The 26,415-nt window shown below is 40.4% G+C and overlaps 2 protein-coding genes across 5 annotated transcripts in view; both read right to left on the reverse strand.

Annotated features, from left to right (window-relative positions):
* The window catches only part of TMEM245 (transmembrane protein 245), a 79,903-nt gene extending 67,118 nt beyond the window's left edge, over positions 1–12,785 (reverse strand). For 2 of the 3 annotated variants that reach the window (XM_074361956.1, XM_074361955.1), the window contains exons 1-3: positions 12,130–12,783; positions 3,326–3,443; positions 1,646–1,747 (exon numbers count right to left, since the gene is read on the reverse strand). In XM_074361956.1, coding sequence (XP_074218057.1) covers positions 1,646–1,747; positions 3,326–3,443; positions 12,130–12,735 — 826 coding nt within the window. In that variant the 5' untranslated portion in view covers positions 12,736–12,783. Of the gene's footprint in view, positions 1–1,645; positions 1,748–3,325; positions 3,444–12,129 lie in introns of all 3 variants that reach the window. The other variant, XM_074361957.1, reaches the window with a different exon arrangement.
* Positions 12,786–19,499: 6,714 nt separating this feature from the next.
* The window catches only part of FRRS1L (ferric chelate reductase 1 like), a 31,540-nt gene continuing 24,624 nt past the window's right edge, over positions 19,500–26,415 (reverse strand). For both annotated transcript variants that reach the window (XM_074361964.1, XM_074361963.1), the window contains one exon: positions 19,500–25,695. In XM_074361964.1, coding sequence (XP_074218065.1) covers positions 25,523–25,695 — 173 coding nt within the window. In that variant the 3' untranslated portion in view covers positions 19,500–25,522. The remainder of the gene's footprint in view (positions 25,696–26,415) is intronic.

A 26,415-nucleotide genomic window follows, 5' to 3' on the forward strand; every position in this document is an offset into this window, starting at 1 on the left:
ACAGGACGAGCAAAGAAAACTCAGAAAGACAGCAAAATACCAAAGAAAATAAAATCTTTCCTGTTTTCCACTGTCAGAGAGATAAGTAATTAAAGTTTCTTTGTTTCAGGTATTAATTTTAAAGTTTTAAACAAATATTTATGAATAGAAGATGTCTAACAATTGTCAGACATCACTCATCTACCAAATAAATACAGGAGTAACGTAATTGAAAAACGTCTATAAAGCAGCTGTACAAGTACACCAGAGTGCCACAAATAGCCTCGTGATGAGCATAAAATGCAGATGCTAAAAATAATGTAGAAGTATGTTCACTGACACAGAAGGGTGTTCATGACAATTAAAATGAGGGTTACAAACCAATTTCACTATGATCCAGTTTTCTTCTGTTTTAAAAAGTCTAACAGCATTAAAGCCATTAGTTAACATTTTGGTATCATCTGTGGGCAGTGGGAGTTTTAGTGATTTTTATTTCCTTCTTTTTGTTTGTATTTTCTAACTTAACTGTAACAAACATACCTGAGAAGTTAATTTTTTCTTTAAAAAAAATCCGCTACAATTAGTAATCTGCTCTTGTAGTTTATGTTTAAAGGGACAAATGTTAGTCACCGCAGAATCTGTGCTGTTCAAATTTCCCCCTCTAGTCGCAGCTGTTTCCACATGGCTGGATAACTAAGTCCAGTCTGATGATCTCAGGTCCATGATTATACCTAGCCACTGCACCCATCCACCTCCTTACAACTCACTAGAAAACTGTATTTTTAACAAACTCCTCTGGACCAAGGCCACTTATAATCAGGGTACCTCAAAAATCTTTAAAAGAACATGGTTATACATCATTGTACTGGAAGTTCCAGCCAGAGAAACCAGACAAGAAATAAAAGGCATCCAAATTAGGAAGGAAGAAGACAAACTCTCTTTATTTGCAGTTGACATGATCTAACAATTGCAAAATCCTAAAGAAGCCGCAAAAACTATTAAAGCTAATGAACAAATTCAGCAAAGTCGCAGGATACAAGATCAACTGGGGTAAATATTCACGACCTTGGATTTGGCAATGGTTTGTTAGACAGGACACAACTTGTGGAAATTAAACAACGTACTTCTGAGTAACCAAAGTATCAAAGAAGAAATCAACGTAAGGGAAATCAAACAGTACCCTGGCCCAAAGAAAATGAAAACACAATATGTCAACTTACAGGATGCAAAAGCAGTTTTAAGAGGGCAGTTTATAGCTGTAAGTGCCTTCAATAAGAAAAGAGAAAGATCTCAAATAGATGACCTAATGTTATGGTTAACTGCTTAGTGGGCACAGGGCTTCCGTTTGGAGTGATGAAAATGTCTTGGAAATAATGGCTGCACAACACTGGGAATGTACTAAATGCCACTTTAAAATGGCTAGTGGTTAATTTTATGTTATATGAATTAAACCTCAATTAAAAATGCCAAAAAAAAAAAAAAAGGAGAGGGAGAGGTGGGGCATGGTCTAACCACCTATTTTTAAAATTTATTTTTTGTTCAGGAAACACCACTGATTTAAAGCAGTTCAACATAGCATCTTTTTCTTCATCATAGCTTGTTTTTAAAATTAAGCTACTCTCTCAAATACTTAACAGCAATATTAACAGAATGCCCTATTTCTTACCAGAAGATTCTTTTCCGTTCTGTTTTTCATAGAGGGTGCCCACGGACATCAGGAAAACAATAACCAGGAATACCGGAATTCTCCATGAGCCAGCCAAGGATGCTGCAAATTATTAAGAATGAACATTTTTAGTGAAACAGAAACCTAGCACTTGTCTTTAAAAGACTTAGTTTAGTAGACTGACAGAACAGTTTGGCATATATGTTAATAACAAAATTGTTTCAAGTGGAAAAAAATTTTTTTAAAAGGCCACCAAACAGATGAAACCTCAATTCAGGGCTCCTCTCAGAAGTCCAGCCCTGCTCTCAGAGGCTCTGGTCTAAAGGATTGGGTACGTGCCAGCCTACCTTTAAGGGGCATGTATCACCTGAGGGATCAAATCCATTCTAAAGCACGTCCGCGGTTTAGGACTATACTGAAATCAAATCCCCTGTTTAGCCCCAGAATGACCAGCACTAAGCATAGAACCTAAAGTCATGGAGCCTGATTTGACTTCCTGGAAATACCACCGGGTGTGAATGTTCTCTCTCAAGAAAAGGTAAAGTGACTCACAAGAGCATGGCAAAAAGCTTAACTGTATCCTCAGTGCACAGGACAAAAATGCTAACAAGTGGCTAGGATCAAAAGCCATCTGTAGGGGGGAGGGTGTAGCTCAATGGAAGAGTGCATGCTTAGCATGTGCAAGGTCCTGGATTCAATCCCCAGTACTTCTATCAAAATAAATAAGTAAACCTAATTACCTCTCACCCTACCCCACCCCCAAAAAAAATCCAAGGGAAAAAAGCCATTTGCATTTCCCTGAGTTAGTCTAGAGTCTCATGAATATACCTGCCTGTCTCCTTCTTCTGCCTTCCCTAAATTGAAAATGAGCCCCATCAGATATTAGGGGATCTTAGTTTTAACAATAAGTAGCTCTAAAAACGACTTCTAATAGGGTCTCTACTACTCTAAGTTACAGAATTTTGTTTTTAAATTAGAACTTGATGTTTTCATAGACTTAAGGCTTGGAGATAAAACAGTCCCTGAAAATTCACTCTACAACATCCCAGCAGCCACTCAACTCAAATAACGGGGAACTCATTACTTTGAGTAGCTCTGACAATGATCATCCTTAAGTTGAAGAGAGATTTGTCTCTCTGAGGCTACTCCTTGCTCTGACATCTCTCCCTCATGGTTACAGTGATCTATTTAAACCACTCTTTCACAGGACAAGCCTTCCAATACTTGAAACAGGCTTCCATATTTGATACTGTCCTCACCTTCACCTCCTCCCCACCTCTGTAGCCCCAGTGCCCTTCTCTTACTGAGAGTAAACATCTCTGGTTCCCTTAACTGTTTCTCACACATGATTTTGAGTACCTCTTATCACCCTTGACTGCTAAGGAATCCTCCTTAAGTATGACACTCAGAAATGATCATGATAGTCCGAGTGTGCTCTACTTTTTAAGATTATTTTTAAAAGACCTTTTTAAAAATGAACATTCAATATAACTAAAAGTAGACATTTTAAAGAATAACACTTTTGTTAAAGATTAATGAGAGATTAAAGCAGAACATTTTCAAACGATTATTTTAAAGAATTTTAAATGCAACATATAAAACTTCAAAAAAATTCACTTGGATTCACACAGTCAGCCTCTGCTGACCTTAAGCGAGACTTTCTTAGAAAAAGGAACCCACCTAAATGAAAAAGTAATATAATCCAGACAGGAATTGAAACTGCTCTCAAGTAGCGTTCAGTGCTTGCATTCCACTTGAATGAAACAGTCAACACATAGCCAACTACCAATGTCCAGATCTTAAATAAATGAAATATAGACACAGTTAAAAAGTATATACACATGAAATAAACATACGCTAATACAAAGCTTGCAAGCATCTATGTAGCATGAGAACTGTGGATATAACACAGATAAGATGAAGGCTGGTGGTGCTAAATGGAATGTGAGTAGGTTTTCCTCTTGCTCAGATAAATCAAGTTTTGAAATAAACAAGTTTGAAATCCCATGCAGTGATCTTCTTTAAATATCTTTAACAAAAAGTACATAAATACAGTTTTAATTTAAGACACATTAAAGTTCAAAAACTATCACATGCATAAAGTTACTTAAGATAAAATATTCTATTTTTAAGCCATGTATTTAAATTAAGAGCTTCATCTTGTAGAATTCTTACTTTTCTCTATGGATTAATGTTTTACAAAAGAAAGAAAGCTTTCCCAAAAAGAATCAGGTTAAAAGATTCCATTATAGCTTATGAAATATGCTTATTACCATGGAAATAATTTTTTTTAAGCTAGAAAGGAGGCAGCCAGCTGAAGTGTGACCCTGCTGAAATAATCTAGGTAACAGATGGTTAGAACCTAGTCCACAGTTACACACAGTTGAAGAACTGTAGCTGAAAAAAACATTACCAGAGGAAGAAAAAGCAGGAGTTGAGAACATGGGAACCAGCCAGGATCCCCTCCACAGTTTTCCCCACACTAAAACTAAGCGACTCTAGGACTCACAAAGCCTCAGCATTGCCTACATGGAAACTCTCTAATAACCTCATGTTTTAATAGAACATGGACAAAAGATGGAAAGAATACATAGCCTAGAACAAATGTGAGCACCAAGAACTTACCAAAATAACCTGAACCTTGAAAAAAAGTAGGGAAATTAAAACCAAAACAAGGACTTTAAACTGTAATTCAGAGAAGGAAGAAAAAGGAACTGATATGATTACGACAAAAGACAGAAACCTACCTCCTACTGTATTTTAATCATACCTGTCAAATACTCTTCAGGTCTTAAAAATGTTTATAGCTTCAGGCCTGAGAATTCAGCTTTGGGATCTTACTAAATAATGACAAATTCTGAAAAAGGGTTAAATATAAAGATAGTCTAATTTAGAACAGTTAAAAGTTGACACCCTGAAAGTTCAATAACTGGTAAGTGATCATGGATGATTCACTCAATGAAATGTTACACAACCATTAAAATAGGTTTTTTTTTTTAAAACAAAGACTACATAATTTAAAATACTCCTAAGATATTATTAAGGAAAAAGTAAAATACAAAAAACACATATGATATGATTGTATCTACACATGGTGGGCAGGGAGGGGAAGAAACCTACTAAAAAGTTGTATTTAGGTGGTAAGATTTTGTTTTTCCTTTTACTTTTTTCTGTATTTTCCAAATTGCCTTTAATGAGCACTGATTCTTTCACAATGAAAAGGATATGAATGTATTCTTCAAGCAACTCTATTAGATAAAATATTAAAGAGACCTTAAGCCCCAGCTATATGAGCACATGGGAAGTGAGACTACAGTTGCTTCAAAAAGGTTCAGGCTTGCAAGACGAGACAAATTTAACTCTGGGAATTCAGAGAATTTGAGATATGACTGGAGAGCTCAGAACAAATTCTGAGTATAATAACAGTACACTTATATAACACTATGGGCCAGGCCTTGTTCTAATGCTTTATATATATAAAACTCACTTACTCCTTATAACCCCAGGAAATAAGTACTATTATCACTCCCATTTTACAGATAAAAGAAACTGAGGCTTCAGAGAAATGACCTGCCCAAGGTCACACAGCTAAAAAGTGACAGGGTCAGGATAAGAACCCAGGAATCTGGCTCCAGTCTGCTTTCTCAACCATAAGGAGAAAAAAAGGCACTGCCAGAAAAAGAAAGAAGAAAAGCTGCTCCAATAATCACAAGGGAAAATAAAAGCAGTTGATTTTGACAACTGCAAAAAACTGCTGAAACAAAATAAGATGACCACAACAAATGGACAGGCTTCAGTGGTACACCACCCGGGGGTAATCTGGCCCACCCTATTAAACACGAAGTCGATAACTTAAATGAAAGGCTAGAAGGCATATTAATGGAAATCATAGATTTCACAAAATTGGAAATAGTCAACATAAATGATTCAAAAGATATTCTCAAGCCAGAACAATGGGCTAATCAAATAAGATTAAATTTAATAGAGAGAAATGCAAAGTTCTGCTTTTAGGTTCAAACCTCAGCTACACAAGTACAGAATGGGAAGAGGACAGCCGGTCAGAAGTACAACTGGCGTGAGTGTCTGTTAATAAAAGCACAATACTCACACCAGGGAAAGTGACTGTTTCAGTGACGTTTGCTCCGTAACACCACATCAGGAATAAAATTCAGACTGGGGAAGGAAATAGAAACCACAAAATAGGAGATACAGGTATAGCTGGGGGAGAAAACTGTTTCCCTTAGAAAAGAGAAGGAAATAACAAGATTTGATGGCTATCTTCAAACAGCTGAGGAAATGTCATCTGAGAGAGGCAACAGACTTAATTTCCATGGTTCTGAGGACAGGAATGATAGGTGGAAATTAGGAAGCAACATATTTCAGCTCAGTAAGGGGGATAAATTTTTCTACCAAAACTGTAGATGTCTAAAAAGGGAATCACTAACCATCACTAAAAGTTTGAGCCAAAGTGGATCATAAGTCAGTGCTGACTAAGTAGCAGAGTGTGCCCTCAGTGAAGCTGAACCACAGGACCACAGAAGGTATATACTTTCAGATTTTAAGCCTATGATACTTATCAACCAATCTCCAAGAAGTTTTGTTTCTTACTTGTAATTCATAAGGAATTAGGATCACTTGAGGTGAGAGGAAAAAATGAAAGTGCACACTTCAGATTTTTTAAGGGAAACTCATGGTCTAAAGAGAAGCATGTATTTTCACTCAGCGTAACCTTAAACTCACAGATAACCTCACTTCAGTTTAAAATAACAGCTTCTTAAATATATTCTCCAACCCCACTTGTAGGAATTTGGTTTACAGAAAAACTACCCGCTGTGCAGATAGATATAAAAATGTTCACTGTGGCAGGTTAAATTATTAAAAAACTGATAAACTAAATATCATTTTACAGGAGGCAGTTTAAATAATGGTATCTCCAAAAATGGAATAATCATTCAGACTTTCAAAAGCATGATAAATACCTTTATTCAGTGACACAGTGTAAACTTATGCATATGCAAATTAATAATGGTGAAAATAAACTCACCAAAATGTCAAAAAAAACATATCTCTGGATGGTTGGATTTCAGATAATTTGCTTCTTTATGCTTTTCTTCAAGTACTGAACTTTCTCCTAAGAATAGTATTATCTTTATAGGTAGTAAATGTTTTTAACTTAAAAAAAAAAAACCTCTTGGGCTTATGGATTTTTTCCCCAATATTTTTAAGTGTTTCCTCAGAAAAGATTCACAGAATATTATTAGTTCAAAAAGTATGGCCATTAACAAAAACATTTTAAAGTTTCTATTAAACCATTACGATTTTTACAGTTACCAAAGTTTAAAAAGGACCCTAATACAAATTCAGGGCTAAAATAATCTGATAGGAACACTTTCTAAAAGGCATCCAAAAAAAAAAAATTTGTAATGCTACTATTAAAAAGAAAGTGCCTCGAGGAAAGATGTCCACAATATGATGATAATGAAAGAGCAATGATAAAAGAATTATATTTATAGATACATGTTACCTCACTTTTGTTTTAAAAAACAAAACCCTATACTTTATATATTCACATAGGCATAGAAATAAATTTAGAAGGCTATCTGCCAATTAACAATAGTAATGTCTGTTTAGTGGAAAAAGAAAAGAGACAATTCACTTTTACCATATAAACTCCTATGTTGCTTAATTTTTTTCTATAACAAGCATGTTTTGAGTTAATTTTTTAAATTGCTAAATATTCTTTAAAATAACTTACTGAAAATAAGGATTTGTACATTCAAATTTCATACATAATTTCTAGTACAGATTCCTAAAAATGTGACTCTTAGCTTTTTTATTTCTGTCTCTCTCTGAGAGATATGTTTAGCCTCCGAGCAACCCTGTTCAAGTATGAATTTTCTTCCAGGAATAAATCAGTGAGCCACAGCTTATACATAAGAGGGCATACTTTCCCAAATTTATGTTCTTGAGCAGTGTGTCCTTTTCAAAACATACATTCAATGTTCATTTTAAAGGACCAATGTGTGCTAGATACTAAAGACTGTCCATAGAAACTGGCAACATTCATTTAGCACTGCAAGTAAGGCAAACTAATAAACAATCATATTTTACTTCCATGTGACTTATTAACCACATATACTTCTCTGATTAAATAAGATATTAAATGCATAGAATGGAAGTAGACTTTGCCCTTTAGACTGTCTTTGACTTATTATTTATTGCCAACTGGAAAAACTTGGCTAGCTTCTGCCACATGTTACTGTAAAACAGTTTTCTTATAAGTCTTTTACAGAGAGACTAAAACTACTGACTTCTTCCCAAGTTTTGCAGCCCCCAGCCCTAATCACAGCCCTCGTCAGCTACTGCTTCAGGTATTTCATTCTCCTTTAAAACAGCTTTACTCTAACTTGAAAAATTTGTGCTTTGTGGTGTGGCAACTTAGAGTCAAGAATCTTTTATAATCGGTCTTTAACTAAGAAAAGACCCAAGCACCGGAAACTTTCCTCCTTACTGTTGCCAGGCAAGTAAAAACACACCCACAAGTGGAATGGAGTAAGCCTGGCCGGCTGGCTAATGTTCACTTCTTAAGAGCCTTGCTGGCAGTACTGCCAAACTCTCAGGATCTCTAAAACTGAATACCTAAGAACCTCAGAAATCACCCAAGCCAACCCCACGCTTCAGACAAGTAGGGTTGAGTAGCCCAGAGGTGGACCCTGATCTGTTCAAGGTCAAAAAGCAAGCGACTGACAGAGCTCAGTTTAGAATTTACACTCTTTTTCTTTCAGCCACTGTTCTTTCCATTTCATGCTTCTTTATAAAGTAAAATGGAAACAATGCAATCACAGACCATGGAGAAAACAAATCTATTACTACTGCAAAAACTGTAAATGTCTTCAAATGTTCTAACAAATCTGAACTAATAATAGAGAGAGGAAGACCCAAAATACTTCCAACAAAGAAAAGTGGTGGACAGGAAGGCCATTACCTTTTCAGATTTACCTTGACAACTCCACACCAAGGGAAGATGCCAAGGACCCTAAGGACTGAATTATATGTGAATCCGGTGCAACAGATGATTTTAAGTGTTTAGAAATCACTTACTGAGGCAGTACAACATTCTAATGTGCTTGAAACTCTTTAAAAAGAATTGCTCAGGTCATAAATGACTGGTCTCCCCCTTGTAAGCAGGATGGAGTGTTAGAAGAAGAAAAGAGCTAGGACACTGAATTAACCCAAAAGTGAGGTGAAGAGGAACTGAACTGGAAGGATAAACTGGTAACAAAGGAAGATACAGGTACTGAAGACACTACAAAGGAAAATGGGATAGACTTGGAAATAACTGAACAGATACAAGGATAAAAGAGACGAGAGATGACTAAGGTTTCTAGATGAATCCAGGGGTCTTTGGGGGAACATGTGTGGTCAGTCTAACCCTGATATTCTTCTATTTTCTTCCTAATATCTAAAATCAATTTATACTAAATAAAAATTTTAAGTGTTAACATATTTAGGGAAGACTTTTTAAAATACTTATTGGAAGTTTTGATGACAAAGGGACTTCAATTGCTGGTATGTCTGTTGAGTACCATTTACTGACAGGATGACCAGATCAATCTCTAACTAAATCTTCTCGCTATGAAATCCCTCCCTGGTACTTCACATGATTGTTGTGAAAATGAAGTAACACGCATGACAGAGCCTACCAGTACAGGGTAGATGCTCAAAAGCTGGATCATAAATGTATCAACTGTCAGCTCTCCAAAATGTAGATTTGCTTAAATTAACTTTTCTCTCTACCTGCCCCATCCGTACCTCTCAGCAGCAGCAGGCTCAAATTCACAAGCTGTCCAGAAAGCACAGACTGTTTTTCTATCACAGGCAGCCCTGCTTGGGCTCACAAAACCAGACTGGCTGTGAACTGTGAGATAGAAAAGTTACAGAGAGGGGCCCCTGCCCAGTCACATGACCTACTTTCACTTCATGTCAGGCCTTAATCAGCACTCTGGCTGAGAGCTGAGGACTCCCAGTCTCTCCTTCCCAAGTACACTTTTACTTCACCCCCATCCAACACCCCCGCCCTGCACCAAGTACTGCTTCAAGAAAACATAACAGTAAGCTTCTCTCAAACTCAGATCAACCTCTAGGCTCTACTCTTTCAATTTAGCCCCTCTACCACTCCCTACTCACTTCTAATTAACTCATACTGTGTTTTTTATAATGGGTTTTTTTTTTTAACCCCCTCCTCCCTTGCCCCTTTCACTTTAGCCAAACAGCTGAGTGTCAAGCTTTTTCAAATCATTAACTGACCTGACCTTCATTCTCCCCGACTAACTTAATCAACCTTGGCCCTTCTCTTCTGCTCATCCACAACCCATACAAGGGTATTTAACTGAAATAACAAGGATGAGGGTTTATCTTCAAAAGATATTCATAGCTATATACACTGAGCCATGGGCATTTTTTCATAATTATTCCTCATCTCTTTCCACTATCTATGAGTGACTAGCAGAAATGCACCAGTCTCCACTAATCATGCCAATTTACCTGTGTGTTCAACTTCTTTCTTTAGCATGAAACTACAGTGTTCATATACGTTCGGCCTTTCTTTTCTAATTTTCTACAGTTTGGTGGATATGCTACTTGGTCCTGCCTACAGCAATTTACAGTAAATTGCAGCATCAACAATCAAAATTGTTGGCACAATCTATAAATGTGTTTGAATTTGACAGGACTGAATTTCTTAAGGATAGGAATCAAGTTATAGTAACCTTTACATTTCTTAACAGCATATGGTATTCTGCCTTCTATGTAAGAGGCATTCAATCAACTTAACTGAACGGTGAAATAAAAAGGTAAAGGAGAAATAACACGGAAATGGGAATCCATAAATATGAACCTCAGATTTGTTCAAAGTCTGAGTGTGTTTGGACCAATCACATTCTCCAGATCTCAGAAACATCTCCTGAAGGGTGGTGGGCATCAGGCAATGAAGAGTAACCCTAACTCTAGGATCTCTTCCATCTGACAATCTATCAAGCCTCTGAGGGTGAAACAGGGTTGTTCCACACCCTCCTCCTATCTGAGCTACCGAAATAACTCAGGTCTTGTGGAGGCCAAGGATTCTGTCTAATCACTTAGCAGTTGCACACACAGGCAGCATCCCAAAATTATGGATGAGGTGCTCCCTAACAGCTTGCAGGCCCATAATTGGTGGGTAATGAACATTTATCTGTGTGAGAATATGCTCACATGACTATATGTACCCTGAAGGCAGAGCCTGCATCTTACTCCTTTTAACTCCCTCACAAAGCCCGGTACCTAACAACATAATCAACTTTTAACTTGAACTGAGAGGTGTATTGATAGAGCAAGAGAAGGCAGGAACTCTGGAATCAATCACCAACTCTACCAAAAACCTCAGGCAAGTCAAAACACTGCTTGACAGATGAAGGGGAATTATTTTGCAACCTCATCTCATGGTGCACTGAACATTAACAAAAGTGAATAAATTTATTTTTAAATGGTACTGCTTACTGATGAATTAGCTTTCTTATGCATTACATATCCACTTGTTTTTAACAGTCCCCAGTGAAATATTTGGATAGTTAACTGGTCTACAATCTGGTCTGAGTTAGGAAATGTGTCACTGGACTATCTTTGAAACCCCTTCCTAATTCTAAAGCTCCCTGGTTTTCTAAGGATAAGCTCAACATGATCCAAGAATCACAAATCTACCTCTCCTTCACCCATTCTGTTTAAGTAATTAAGGCGGGAGGAGATGTACTGTAGCACAGCAGTCCCTGCACAACAGAAGTAGTTCTCAAGAAAAGAGTGACGAGGAAGAGGCCCAGGAGGCTCGGCCCTCAGTGCCTCACACAAAGTATACTGAAATCACCTGAACTGAGAGGCAGCGTCAAACTATTAAGAAAGGTTTGCTCTAGGACTTGAGAAACTTACGCCAACTAGTCCCTTTTTTGTCCCTAAGTAACTCTAGCCTGGCAAGAAGTCACCACTCCTGTCTGTAGGATGACAGGTTGGGCTAGGATCTCTAAGGTCCCTTCCAGCTCCACATCCAGGTAAGTCCAACGTGAGCAGAACTGAAGATGACTGGAGTACCCCCTCTCCATGACCAGGAGTAAATTCACGTCCACCTGCCGATGCACGGAAGCCCCTACCTGCAAAGCGGAACAGCGATTCCCCACAGGGGACACGTCCCCCTAAGAGGGTCTGTTAGGATGGGGGCCGGGGACAGGAAGGCTGTTTAAACCGCACTCGCCCTCACTTTGGAAGGAAGTGAGCCAAGTTCCTCAGGTGCTCGGGAAGGAAGGCGGAGAAGGACACTGCCCGCCGCGCAGCTCTGGACCTTTGGCCGCCCGTGTACGGAGCGCAGAGGTGGCAGGATCGCGCCCGGTGAGCTGGGGGTGTGGGGAGGGGTACGGCGCGCCCGCCGGGACCACCGAGGGCCCGAGCCGAGGCTCACTCACCCACAAGCTGCTGAAGTAGTCCAGCCCGCAGCAGATGAGCTCGGCGGCGTGCGCCAACAGCACCTGCACACCCAGGTAGCTGCCCAGGCTGTAGAGGCCGTAGAGGAGCGGGCCGCCGGCGCCCAGGAGCAGCAGCAGGCGGCGGCGGCGCAGCGCCTGCTCGCCCAGGGCCTCCACGCCGTAGTCGGCGAAGCAGAGCGGCAGCAGCAGCGCGGCCAGCACGATGGGCGTGTGCGCGCGGTGCAGGCGCTGCAGCCAGTGGCGGCCCAGGCGCGTCAGCGAGCTCTTGAAGGGGTGCAGGAAGGTGCCGCACAGCACGGCCCACAGCAGCGGCCGCAGGAAGGCCTCCAGGATGAAGTACACGAGCACCGCGGCGCCGCAGCACAGGCACACGAACAGCACGGCCCCGGTGTTGTAGAAGGCCTGCTTGATGGGCTTGTCGAAGCGCAGCGCCAGCGCCGCCGTCCGCGGGGTCTCCCCGCAGCCGCCGCCGCTGCTGCTGCTGCTGCCTGGCCCGACTGCACGCTGGACCCGAGGCGCCCGGCTCGGGGAGCCCCGAGGACTGGGTGCCTCGTCTGGACCGCCGTTGTCGGCCATGGTGGCCATGGTGCTTCTACCGCTACGGCCGAGAGGCGGTACTGGGAAGCCGGGCGAGGGCCACAGGCGAGAGGCAAGGCGGGCGGCGCGCGGCATTGTGGGAGTTGTAGTTCCTGTCTGGCCACTGAGCCCTTACAGGACCTTTGGGGAACTACAGCTCCCGGAGAGCATAGGGCGAGATCCTTCGCCCTCGGGCTCCCTTCACTCATTGGTCCCTGCTGAATCCAGGTAACAGGTTTCTGGGCTCAACATCTTACAAGAGGCAAAAAGGAAAAAAAAAAAAAAAAAAAAAAAACCCCACACACAAGACAAAAAACCTGCCCTCTCCCCCCCAAAATACCCCCTTCCCTCCCCCCAAAAACCCAGTATAAAAGCAATGTATACCAGCTTAGTTAAAATGTTACAAAAGTCACAAACGGGGGGGCGGGGAATGTCAGATAACAACATTTCCAAAAAACACCCTGAATAGTCATTAAAAAAAAAAAAAATTCTCTTCACCCGTTGGTTAATGTCAACTTTTCCGGGGATGGAAACCCCAAAGAGGCACTACATTCACAGATTGAAAACCCAGGCTACAAATTAGAATCTGTGGGGGAATACTTACAAAAGACCTATCACTAGATTCTATTTCATTGATTTATTTAATAAACACTTAAAAGCGTTTACTCTGGTGTATTTGGCACGATTTTAAATAGCAATTACCATATGCCAGGCCCTGTTATAAATGTCTCATTCCCATTAACTCATTTAATCCTTAGAACAACCCTACAAAGAAGGCGGTGTTATTATCCCCACTTTACAAAGAGGAAAACCGAGGCGCAGAGAAGCGACCTTGCCAAGGTACACAGCTAGTAAGTGGTAGAGGCAGGATTCAAACTCAGAGCTGGCTCCTAAGTCTGTTTTACCTATTATGCTAATTAATTGGTCTGACAAGGGATCCTTTGGCGTATATTTTTAAAGCTCTTCAGAAGACTCTAATGTACAGCTACTGTTAACAACCACGTAGGTGTCAGTGCGAGAGAAATCTAAACTTCTGAAATCGCTCTAGGTCAGAGTCTCAGACTACCACTGTTTCATTTTGAGACCCGAGTTCAGGTCAGTTAAGCCCCCAACCCCAATTTCCCTTTCTCATATGGGAGTGATAATACAAACACTTGTGTCAGAAGAGAAATAGGAAGCTCTGGGGCAGTGTATGGTGCTTCTGGTCTCCTGTTGGAAAGGTCCTGAGATCCAAGCCTACTACTCACAGAACATCTCAAACAGCATTTTATTTAGAAGAATAAGAGGGAGAAGGATAGGGAGGGGGAGAAGGGAAAGAGGAGGAGGAAGAGGAAGAAGAAGGAGATGGAGCAAGGAGGAGGAGGAAAGGAGGGCAGGAAGAAGGGATGGAGGGAGTTGCAGGGGAGAGAGGGAGGAAGGAAGAAAGCCTTTAGTGAGCACTCAACATGTGAGTGCTTCGAAACTCCTTAAAGGTTATCCCCCTAAAGTTTTCAATAAATTTTAAAGTAAAAGAAAAAGTAATTCCTTTCCATCTCATTTTTGGTTTCAGGGCACAGTCCTTGTTTTTCAAGAGGTCTTTGGACTTTGTAAATATTTTGCTTCAGTTGGCCTACACGTTGCTTCTTAACTACTTTGTCGAGGGCTACTGAGATTATAATTACAAATTATGGTCACATTTGCTTTCGGTAACCACTTACACTGACCCAAGCTCCCGTTTATGTAACAATTGTTCCTCAGTCTCCCTCCCAAAAGTCCTCAGTAATTTCTACAGAGTCCCAGCAGGGATGCCCCACATATATACCTGGAGACATGAGCTAACCACCAACCACCCTATGTCCACCCTGCTGCCCACACAGCTCCTTGAGCTCAGTACCCATAATAAGATTGCCAGAGCCTGTGTCATTATTCCCAGAGCCTGAATACTACTAAACTTGTAATTCTCAGGGTGCCAGAGCAAAGCTGGGTTCCGTTCAGAGATGGGAAGGAAGTCCTTCTCCCTGACTTAAGGACTCTGTGCCCTTCTGTCACCCAAGCCCTAGACCAGGTCTTTTGTGCTCAGGGTATTGTAACTCCTCTCATGAAGAGTTCCTTCCATGTCTGACCTTCAGTCCTCTAACCACAGGGGTTCCCTGTCAGTGAGGAAACAAAGACCAAACCATCCCCCCTGTCCTTCTCCAACCAAAAATTTGGCTCTCTTCCTCTAGTTACAAACCTAAAGATCCCATGTAACAAAACAAAAGCATTGATCAATGGGTGCAAACAGAAACTGACATATGTGTGCATTGGATAGGAGGGGACAGGGGTCATGTTGCCTAAATTGTTTTGGGGTCCCCAGCTCAGCAAATCAAAAATGCCCCTGTCATGGTGCTCTGCTTCCAATTCTCAATGAAAGACAAAATTGCTGAACATTTCAAAACTGTTCTAATGGCCAAAGCAATAGAACTGACAGGTCTCTGGTAGAATTTCTGGTCAAGAATGGAACTCAGAGAAATGAAAGCTGAAGCACCAGAAACTGACTGGACTAACATTTACATGGCCTAACACAAGGCTGTGTTCCTAGAGGATTTTGCTCAGCCCTCAATAATTGTACTCATTACACTGCAGTCAAAGTCAGTGATTTCCATGAGTTTGCTTCATCTCTGTGTCCCCAGCACCGAACACAGCACAGGCCATTCATAGCACAGAGTACAAGCTCCGTGTTTGCTGAGCGAGTGAATGGATGATTTGCTCTTCTTTCAAAAATGCTTGTTTGTGCTTCCTGTGAGAAATAGCATTGAAACGCCAGGGGTGTTTCTGCTAGGTATTCCTATGGTTGAGCGCAGAGAGAAATTAAAATACTGGGATGTAGGACCTACAGACAAAATGTGAGATAGTCATACACAGTCCACTCAAATCTCTAGCTCACAGGACATGTGCTTTTAGGCATCTCCTCCAAAATGTGAGGCTACTTGCATTTTCTTTGTTGGTCCCACACAGCAACTCACTCCAATGACCTCAGGGAAGAAGAGCTTCTGTGGGCATCCAGGATACATGGACGTGAAATAGATGCAGAGGAGTGGATCACGCTGACCTTGGGACCACACTGCCTTCTTGTTGCATGAACCAATGAATTTTCTAACGACTTAAGCCAGTTTCGGTTCAATTTTAAATGTCTTACAACAGAAAGCTTTCTGGCTGATCAAATGATAACACCTACATCACTGGTTGCTATGAAGATGAAATGGGAAGTATGTGAAAGACAGCAGCACGGCGCCTGGGACACGGTGAAAATCTGATAGTGGCTCTCGCGGTGACTCTTCATTTTGTCCTAGAGAAGCCAAGGGGCATCTTTTAACATGCGTCAATGTCCACAGACTCCCCAGGTATCGAGGTAACAGCTCCAGAGATAAAACAAACACAGGCAGGGAGAGGATTCTCCAGGGCATTGTGTCCATTTTAAAGTATGTACTGAGTCAAAATGAGCACCTGTTTTATACAAAGTCCAGTGCTTACAATGAAGTGTGTACATCATGTGTAAAGCGGTATGTACAGTGCAAGAGGAGAGGCCGTGTGAAAATGTAATCAAGCAGACACGCATTCAGATCCCAAACATGAGTTAGCACTTTCCTTCGCTCAGCCCATCACAGACATTACGAATCAACCACTCCTTCTCACTGAGCCTAGACACGGCCACAAAATACTTCTCAGTAGAACATTCTAGGGTGCCACTACCAACTCAACAAAGTAAGTGTACAAGATGAAACTTAATTGCCTTCTCTACTCTACGCTAAATATTGAGTGTCTGATACTGGATAAAACTGGCAGACTGAAAACGTAAGTAACAGGTTTAGAAGAAAAGGGTCTGGGGAGCTAAGGTTAGTATGTATGTGGGAAATTACGAAGGGTTTTTTTTTTTTTTTTTAAATCTCAATGGCTGAAGAACAAATGATGCAAGCAAGTCTGATACCATCAGGCCTTGCCTGAGTCCCTAACTACCCCCACCCCCACATTGCTCCTACTCCCACACTGGGACATGTCCCCCGACTTACAGCTCAAGTTCTACCCCTTCACCGAGTGGAGAGGAGGCTTTCCTGCCTCCAGGCTCCTGCTCATCCAGTCTAGGTTCCAGTCCTTCTGGTTTGTGCCATCGACCTGGAGCTAACTTTACAAATCATATCAACAAAGACAATTTTACCAGTCTGTAAAAAGGTCAGCTTAAAAAAAAAAAAAGTCAATAAAGAAATGATCCAGTTGAGTCAACCAAACCAGCAGAAACCCATGAACTCAGGAAAGGGCCAGATGAGCAAAAGAAGCTTGAGCAGTTCTTTGCCCGGTGGGGGGGTGGGGGGGGGCTGGCGGGACAGGGGAACACAAAAAAACTTTTTTTTCCAGAAAGTCTGCAACCAAAATATCTCCCCCCTCCTCTTCTAGGGTGGGAGGAGGTTTGGTAGGAAGGATTGGATTCTGCAAGGTGAATTGTGTGACTAACAATTATTACTGGAAGCCAAAACTGCCTGTCCAGAAAGTGGTTGGCCCTAAGTGTCCTTTGCTGGTAGTCCCTCATCTTCACAGAAGTGAATTTATATGGAACAGGTGAAATGTGAGAGCTAGGGATCAGGTTTTGGAATTCCTAGCCCACCCCTTCCTTGGCTCTACTCCCAACAATACAATCCAACTAAAGTTGAGGCCACCCAATGTATAAACAACCAGCCTTCTGCTGCAAATCAGAACAAGATTGAAAACCAGGAGATGGCGGATGCATTTCAAATTGGCCAGATGAATCCCTTTTTATTTACAAATAAACTATCTTTATTTGAGAATCAAGTCCTGCTGGGTTTGAATCCTAAGTATTACTTGTTTGTACACTCTTGGTACCACACTGATGTCACTGCAGCCTCTAGCTGGTCCCTCTGTCTGCCCTCTTGCTCCACTCCAGTCAATTCTCTACACTGCAGCCAGTGTAATCTTTCTAAAATATAATCTGATCCCTTCAAATCCTCCTTACCCCATGAGAAGGTGTCCGAGCTCTTTACTCCCACTTCCAAGGTCTCTGTGATGGGGCCACACACACCCAGCATGACCTCTACCCATTCCCTGCCCCATTCTTTTCCTCCAGCACTTGGGTGAACCCCAAAGATACCCAGGTCCTAATCCCTAGAACCTGCGAAGTGCGTTACCTTATGTATACTAGGCAGATATGATTAAGTTAAGGGTTTTGTCCTAATCCCTAGAACCTGCGGAGTGTGTTACCTTATGTGTACTAGGCAGATATGATTAAGTTAAGGGTTTTGAGATAGGGATCCTGGATTATATGGGTGGAGCCTAAATGTGATCACATGTATCTTCATCAGAGGGAGATAAGACTACAGAAGAGGAGAAGCCATCTGAGCACTCTGACTACAGGGGCAGACGTTGGAGTCATGCGGCCATGGGCCGAGAAATACCACCAGCCACTAGAAGCTGGAAGAGCCAAGGAAGGCTCCTCTCCCCTGGAGTTCCCAGAAGAAACCAGCCCTGTCAACACCTTGATTTTAGCTTCATACAATTCAGTTCAGACCTCTAGCCTCCAGAACTACAAGAGAATACATTTCTGTTATTTCGAGCCACTAAATTTACGGTAATTTGTTACAGCAGCAATAGAAAACTAACGCAAACCTTGTCAAATGACAGTGGTTCCCAAATACACCCTGCTGGTCTTTCTGCTGGGACGGCTCGCCCCTTACTTGAAGACGCCTTTCCATATCCTTTGCCTGCTTTATGCCTACTCCCTCTTTAAGATTCAACCTCTGTACCACCACCTGCTTTCCTGGTTGCCCCAGGCTGAGTGAGGATCCCTACTCCAGGTTTGCACCACGCCTTCGCATTTCCTTATGCTTGCAGTCACCAAAAGGCAATTTCAGGATACTTACTATCTGACTCCCCGAGTAGCTGTGAGCCTCTTAGGGACAGAAATCAAGAACAGTTCTTCCTAGAGGCCTCCATGTATAGTGTCTAGCTTAGGGATTGGCTCATAGGAGCCCTCAATAAAAACATTTATTGAATGAATGAAACAAGTGTTTAAGCTTCTTGACTTACCGGGTGCAGGTGACTTTCATGTCCAATCCACTTCAACGGCCTCTCCTTACAGCTTATCCCCTGGCCCTTGCATCTCGGACTGAATCCTAAGAATTTTCCAGGTCAAACATCAGCCAGGGTCAAGTCTGATAGCTGGGCCACCCACTGAGAATACTGCAAAATAAATACCATAGCAAACACCTAGGATACCAAAGAGTAACAAAATATTTGGGGAGGTGGGGTGAGAATTACAGTCTACAATGCAGAATGTTGTAATACCTAATGCTTTCTTAAAATGACATTCCTTGAATTTCTCAACCTCACCCCAGTTTCTCAACCAGCTCAGCTATTGCATTCTGCAATTTCCATACCACCCTGATGATTCATAAAGCTTTACAACTAAACTCTAACTAATCTTAACATATAAAATGATTTAGTTACCAGTAAGGCTCATAACTGAAGTTCTTAGAGCTAGCCTATGCACAGTTAGTCAACTAATACACTTTAAATGGGATTATAGGCCTCCATTTACTACCTGATAAAGGTATAAAGCTGACGCTATAAATACAGATTTATTTTGCAGATAGTTTCTCTGCGAGGATTTTTACCTGACTACTGCAACATGATTTCCTTGTTTGTCAGAATGTCAGGCTGTCATCATCTCCAAGGTTTATAATTTCAGGGAGACTTTACTCATAAAAGGATGTAAAGCAAACAGAAAACCAAAAATGCACCAGAGCAAAGCAAGAAGGAATTATAAACTTTAATTACATCAACAGGAAGAATTTCAAACCATGTTGAGAATTTATATTTTAAGGTTTAAATCTAGTTAATACATTCTAACTGTAACATAATCCCCTAAAGATAGAAGTATTTGTGATGGCAGATGGGCAGAACAACCATTTAGGTAGCATCTAGGAATATTGCTACAATTACTTTACATAAATAGAAATCCATGTCTTTATTAGGAAAGTACCACACACCTTGGAGTAAAAATTCACACAGGACGGGCTTATAAATATACATAAATCTCAAAATCAATCATAATTGAACATTAGATACACAATTATTATAAAACAAATATAACCCATCAACGTCTGTTTAAAGGCATAGTTCTTACAAAATAGTATTTTATAGACAGTCTCAAAAAAAGTGTATTAATACTCCTGGAGCCAGATTGTTCCAGCATATCAGCGCATCTGGGGGAATAAGGCATGTGGAGAAGCTGCATTTACTCTTCCAGGCAGCCAGGACATTCTGTCTGATGAAATGGTAACGGCTTTAGTGATCTGGGTGAATGCCACAACCACCACAGCACCCCGTAACCCTAAAGAATCGATTGCTCTCCAGACAAATGGACAGAACAGCTATCTGCCGAATAGCCAATATCCAGGGGGGAATGGAAAACATCAGTCAAATATCAGTATAGTTTAGTGAAAAAACCCAAGAGCCTGATGACTCACTTAAATTTTTAGTCATATTTAAAATCACATTAATAGTCACTATTTTCATGAAAAGGAACTTATTCTCAGGTCATCTATTAAATATAAAAACAACCAAGTCCAACTTGAAACTAAACAACTGAATTATTGAATAAAGAATTTAACACAATATACAACATGGACAGGTTGCATCAACATGCCATTTACCCAGTTAACACTAGTCTTAGTTTCTTAACTAACGGTATAAAAAAGTCACACCCAACTGTGATACTTTATATGTTCTTACCAAGTCATATAATGTTGAATAGAGGAGGCAAGGCTTAATAAAGGATCCAGGAATCCTCTCTACAAACTAAATTACTATAAACTTGAGGGTAGTTTTGCCTGTAATACACACAATGTTTTATCTCTTGGGGTTTAAAGTATTTAAGAGATCAGAAATAGAAATGATCCTGACAAAGACCTCCAAATGGTCATGGTATGTGTATTTATAGGCATTTATGTATAAATACATACAGAGCTCACCATGTATGTACAAATATATATATACAAACACACCAAGAATAATCAAACTGTTCACTAAACATAACCAATTCTGTTGAGAGGACAAGGACATACAACACAATTATATACAGCGAAGTATACACATCTCAGCATTTGGCCTATTGCAGTGGTTCTAAAACATGTTTTCATCATGATATACAAGGTGATGCTACAGTCACGTGTAGAAAACACTCACATCCTGTGGATGGAACAGATTTAGATAACCCTTCAAAACTGTCTAGAGGAAAACAAATTAGTCTGAAACACTGTACAGGTGATCCTTGAACAACACAGGTTTGAAATGCATGAGTCCACTTATACTTGAATTTTTTTCAATAGTAAATACTACAGTATTACACGATGCAAGGTTGGCTGAATCCTTGGATGTGGGACCTAATCCTTGAGTAGGAAGAACCCCAGATGTGGAGGAACCCCAGGTTATGAAGGGCTTACTATAAATTATAGGTGGATATTCCACTGCCTAGAGGGTCAGTGCCCCTAACCCCTTGTGAATTCAAGGGTCAACTGTAATCCCCTCCATGGAAAGAACTGAACAGTAAAAGTCGCTCCTGACTGCCACAGCTTAGGGAAAGTAGAACTACTGCTTACCCAGCTCTGACGTTACTGCCACCTCTTTCATACTCTGGAAAATTTTTTAGAATACAAATTCTAATGGGAATGTACCATCAAGATAACAATCAATCAACTATAATTTATTTTACAAACTAATTACTCACTAACGTCGATATTTTTACAATCAACCAGTAATACACTACTGGCAGTGTCCTTCACAATTGCTCATGACACCTGGGTGTGTCTCGCAGCTGAGAGCAAGAGTGGGAAAACCACCGTCCACAGGGCAGACCCAACCTGCTGCCTCTTTTTGTATGGTCTGCAAGCTAAGAATGGTTTTCACATTAAAAAATTTTCTTTTAATCTAAAGAATATTTGTGACATGTAATAGTTACATAAAATTCAAACTTCAGTGTCAATTAAGCTTTACTGGAATACAACCGTGCTCATTGGTTTATGCATTGTCTGTGACAGAGATGAACTGCGGAAAGAGACCGCAAAGCCTGAAATATTTACCATCTGGCCCTTTACAGAAAAACCTTGCTGACCCGTAGATTAGAAGAAAGAATGACACACAACCTCAGTGGTAATACCTCTTAAGCACAACATGCTGAATACAGACTGCAAACTTAATTACAGAATTAAGTAAAAACTATGTGGGATGGAAACCCATCCCTGAGTTGTCCAAACTTGCTGATTTCCTTAATGAAAAAAGCCAAATTAAGATAGTTAAATATGGCTCCTGTATTTTGTCTGAAATCATGTAACAAATTCATCTTTGAGACTACAGTGGAGCAACGGAAGGGCACTGGACTCCAAGTTAGAAGACCTGGGTTTTAGGTAAGTTACTTTTAAAAATTAACCAAGACAAATACATTTTAGTCTTGTCCAACCTGTGTATTACTTAAAAAAAAAATTAAAAGCACTAAAATGACTGGTAAAATAATCAAAATGTTTTTAAGAAGAGAAAAGGCTCAGAGAAAGTAAAACGTCCTCCTTTAACCAAATGTATCTATTAAAAAGTCCTCCTATTCATTGTAAATTGCTAAAAGGTGGGGGGGAAAGCACTTGGCTGATTTAAGTGTGGATAGTGGGTTCCATTTAATAAAAGTTTTAATGAATGTGCATGATGGAAATCACATCACCTCCCTAGGTCTCAACTGCCCCTTTTTAAAATAAATACATTGGATAAAGTGGTGTCTAAAGTCCTTGCCAGCACTGGCAATTTATGCCAAATGCTTAGCCTCAGTTTTTCCACCTGTAAAATTGGACTAATAATACAATCTACTTCCTATGGTTGTGAGGATTAAATGAGTTAATCCACATAAAGTGCTTAGAACAGCACTAAATACATGTAGCTAGCATTATTATTCTACTTAGGCATTAAAAAAAAAAAAACACTGGTTGAGTATCTCCCCTGTAACAAGTGCTATGTTAGAAAATGGAATACAGAGATAAAATAGAAGTTGATTCTCCTGTATTAGGAGAGATTGAATGAAGTTGGAGTCTACAGAGTTTTAACTTCAGTATGTCTACAAATTGACGATCCTCTGAGACACTGGTTAAATGCTTGTCTACATCCTGGTCTTTGAATTCTCATTTCTGAACAATAATTATTGTTAAAAATGTCAACCGTGTTTTACAGGGCAAAACAGCATTGTTACTAAAGATCTTTCGATTTATGTTTCAAAAGACGGAAGTTCAGTGTTTGCTAAAGGAATGATTTATGGTCTGATCACAGGTAGAAAAATATAAAAATGTTGGCCAGTCTGGCAATGTATATGAAATACAAACTTTCTGAGCCAAACAAACTTGCCATAGAAGTATAGTTTCATTTATGTATTCATTCAACAAATGTTTGTGGAGTATCTACTATGTAGTGGCGTCTGTTACAGTGAGTAACAAGAAATGGTCCCTGCATTAGGGGGATAGCAGGGAGGACGAGCCAGCCATTACAGGAAAATGTGATGAATAATAGAATACCGGGATACTGGGAAGCCCAGTATGCTATGGGAGCACTTGGCAGGAACCTAAACCTACTTAGTCCAGGGGATCAGGGGAAGAAATATTTATGCTATGACCTGGAAAATGCACAGGAGTTCAGTACGTACAGCAAGTGGAGAATGTTTGGGCAAGGGACTGTCCTGAGAGGTGAGAAAGCAGATCTGAAGACCTGAGAGCAATTCAATCTTGCAGGGACATAGCAAATGAGGAGTGACGATAGTGGAGGTAATCAAAGCGGTTTGCATTTTACATTAATGGAAATGAGAAATCATTGAAATTTCTAAGCACAAATATGCAAAACTGGTAATCCAAGTAGAAACAATTCACGAAACAATCAGCTTGACTTGAAATGTACGTAAGCAGAAGGAAAATCCCTTAATCTATTCCTTTCCTGTCTGCTACAGAGCCTAGCTCAGCTCGCTTTAGTTTTAAACCTATTTATAGCTGAAATATTATACACATAAAAGAGTGAAATATAAAAATATTTGCTTTCTTATTTACAACGTGGATGCCTGTGTACTCGGTGTCCTCACTACTAAACAATCACTCCAGCTTAGAAGGTGATGCGCGGGCCATCCTCAGCCACGGCTGGAGGGCTTGGTTATGAGGCACTGGCAGTCAGGTAGAGCCAGGAACTTGACTCAGATGACCTGAGTTCGAATTCTAACCATTGCATCACTCACTTGATGTCATTTAACCTCTCTCCATCTGCAATGAGGGTTGTTTCTCCTACACCCCTCAGATGCACATGGTAACCTGTGCAAGGTCACAGAATCTTGACACTTTCCTTGTTTTTGTTCGGTTCCAGAAAAATTTGAAACCTCTCCCCACAGATGGCCTTTCGCCTCTGACATGGATTCCAAGGATGGCATTAGAAATCACAGTCCCCAGTGTTGTTTAATCACAAGAACCACAAAGTTGGAGCCGGCTTTAGAGCAACAGGGTCAAGCCTGAAGACTCCAGAACTCTACCATAGAAATGCCTCAGCCGTGTTAACTCCACCCAGAGACTCTTCCTCTAAGTGGGCTGTTAACTAAGACAGTTGAAACAAAGGACCATTGGGTTCCTTTGAAAAAAAAGGAAATGTATTATGACATTATTATAAATTTTGCTGTCAGTCCAATTTGTAAGTCTAATTGTGTGAATGGACACTCTAGGTAAATTCACTTGGTGGGTCATTTCCTATTTTCTAATTTCTAAAAAAAAAAAAAAAAAAGCCATGTCATCTTGAAGATGTTTCTACTCCAAATTTCCAGTCTCCAAAAATGTTGATCTATTACCAAAATGTCTTGAATTTTATTAGTCTATTGTAATACATCCTTAATCATACTCAGTATATGTTGACTCTGACAACAGAATTAGCTCTAACCACAAATGAATACCTTAATTTATTAAATACAGTGGTAGAAGAGTCCAAATTCTAACTGCTAAGAATGCCCATATTTTTTACCATTAACATGATCTTACGTCTTCGGGAACACTCACAGTTCCGTTTCTAACGTTTCCAAACAGCAATAAAAAATGTTCTCTCTTAGCTACTTACTAATCAAGAAGACATTTCAAATAAATATGAACCATTTTTATATCATTGTCATCTCATCATCATTCTTCTCATTAGCTGTGTAAATATCCAAAACCCTTCACGCTTTAAAGAAATTTGAAAAGTTCTTCTACCTGAAAGGCTTTCTGTGAACTTGGGCCATCCTAAGTTCAAGCTCTCCTTAGTATTACTCCAAGTAACTCTCTTGAGCTGTAGTTGGAAGAGTAAAGGCTGTTTAGACACATGATGTCTATGCCTAGCTTTCTCTACCTTGCTAGTGTTATCTGACCAAGTAGCCAAGACTACATGTAATGAGAGTCACAAAAAGGGGCCCTCCTGGGTCTCAAATCCCATTCAGTAAAACGGCAATAATATTTTCACCAAGCCAACTCACTGATGTTGTGAAGCTCAAATAAGAAAACATATTTGAAAGTGCTTAGAAAAGCTTTAAGTACTTTCCAAAAGCTTTAAGTACTTTCCAAAAGGGTCATTATTAAACAATCCTCTTCAATTAGAAAAGAAGCTTGCTCGTTCTCCCAAAAAGCTGAAATTAGGAGTCTTTTTTTTTTAATGTAACAGAAGCCAAAATTATACTGCATGTTTTTAAAAAATATACTAAAGACTTCCTAGTGCATTGCCTCTGTTGGCTTTGCAGCTGTGGTTAAGGAGTTCCCATCAGTAAGTAGAAGGTCAGAGCAACAATGAGAAGCAGACAGAACGGAGAGGAGAAGGTCTGATAGGCAGCTGATGGCATAAAAATGTCTTCATACTTGTAAATACTGACAACACGCTCTGAAGTCGGTGGTGAGTCTATATCATGTCGGGTGATAGAGCCTTTAAGAAGAAAGAAACAAAAAGGAAGCAACAGCAGGAAAAAGGTACAGATTTAAAATGATACATGCAAACAACAAGGAAACTAAACAAAACTTCAAAGAGCAAGAGCTACTATTCTTTTCTTGCAAATACATTTTTTTATATATGGATCATTAACAGCTCCTGACCACGTGACTCCCTTATAGATGGGACATAAAGTGGTAGCCTGCCCAGGACAGACCAGAGAGGGTGTGGTGTGCTGTGTGTCTGCATGTCTGCATGTCTGCATGTCTGTCTGGTAGAGTGGTGTGGAATGCTACAGAAAATAAGAAGATTAAGATACCAAACAAGTCTTTGAACAGGAAACTTTTTTTGACCTGGTTAGAAGAGGAAAGAGGGAAAGGCCGTGTGCAAAGGATGCTTAATACAGTGAAACTGATTACAAGAGCCTTCCCTTTTGATTAATCTACATGAAACTTGGGTTAGGGAGACTAAGGCATATGAGTTCAGAGCAAAGATTTCCTTGGAAATAGGGGTCAGAGTGAAGGTTTTTTAGGGCGCTATCTGCTAGGGAAGCCATGCCAAACTTCACATGTCAAGTCCTTGCTCCAATGTCTGTGCTGGTTCCGGTGAGCACAACTCAGACTCCACAGGCTGCAATGAGTTTTTCTCTCAGTAGATCCCTAACCCATCTCTCCTCCCTAACTTTGCTCATTGGTCACCTGTATGGACTCCTAGGCT

The sequence above is a fragment of the Camelus bactrianus genome, chromosome 4, assembly GCF_048773025.1.
Source record: "Camelus bactrianus isolate YW-2024 breed Bactrian camel chromosome 4, ASM4877302v1, whole genome shotgun sequence".
Lineage (NCBI taxonomy): Eukaryota > Metazoa > Chordata > Mammalia > Artiodactyla > Camelidae > Camelus > Camelus bactrianus.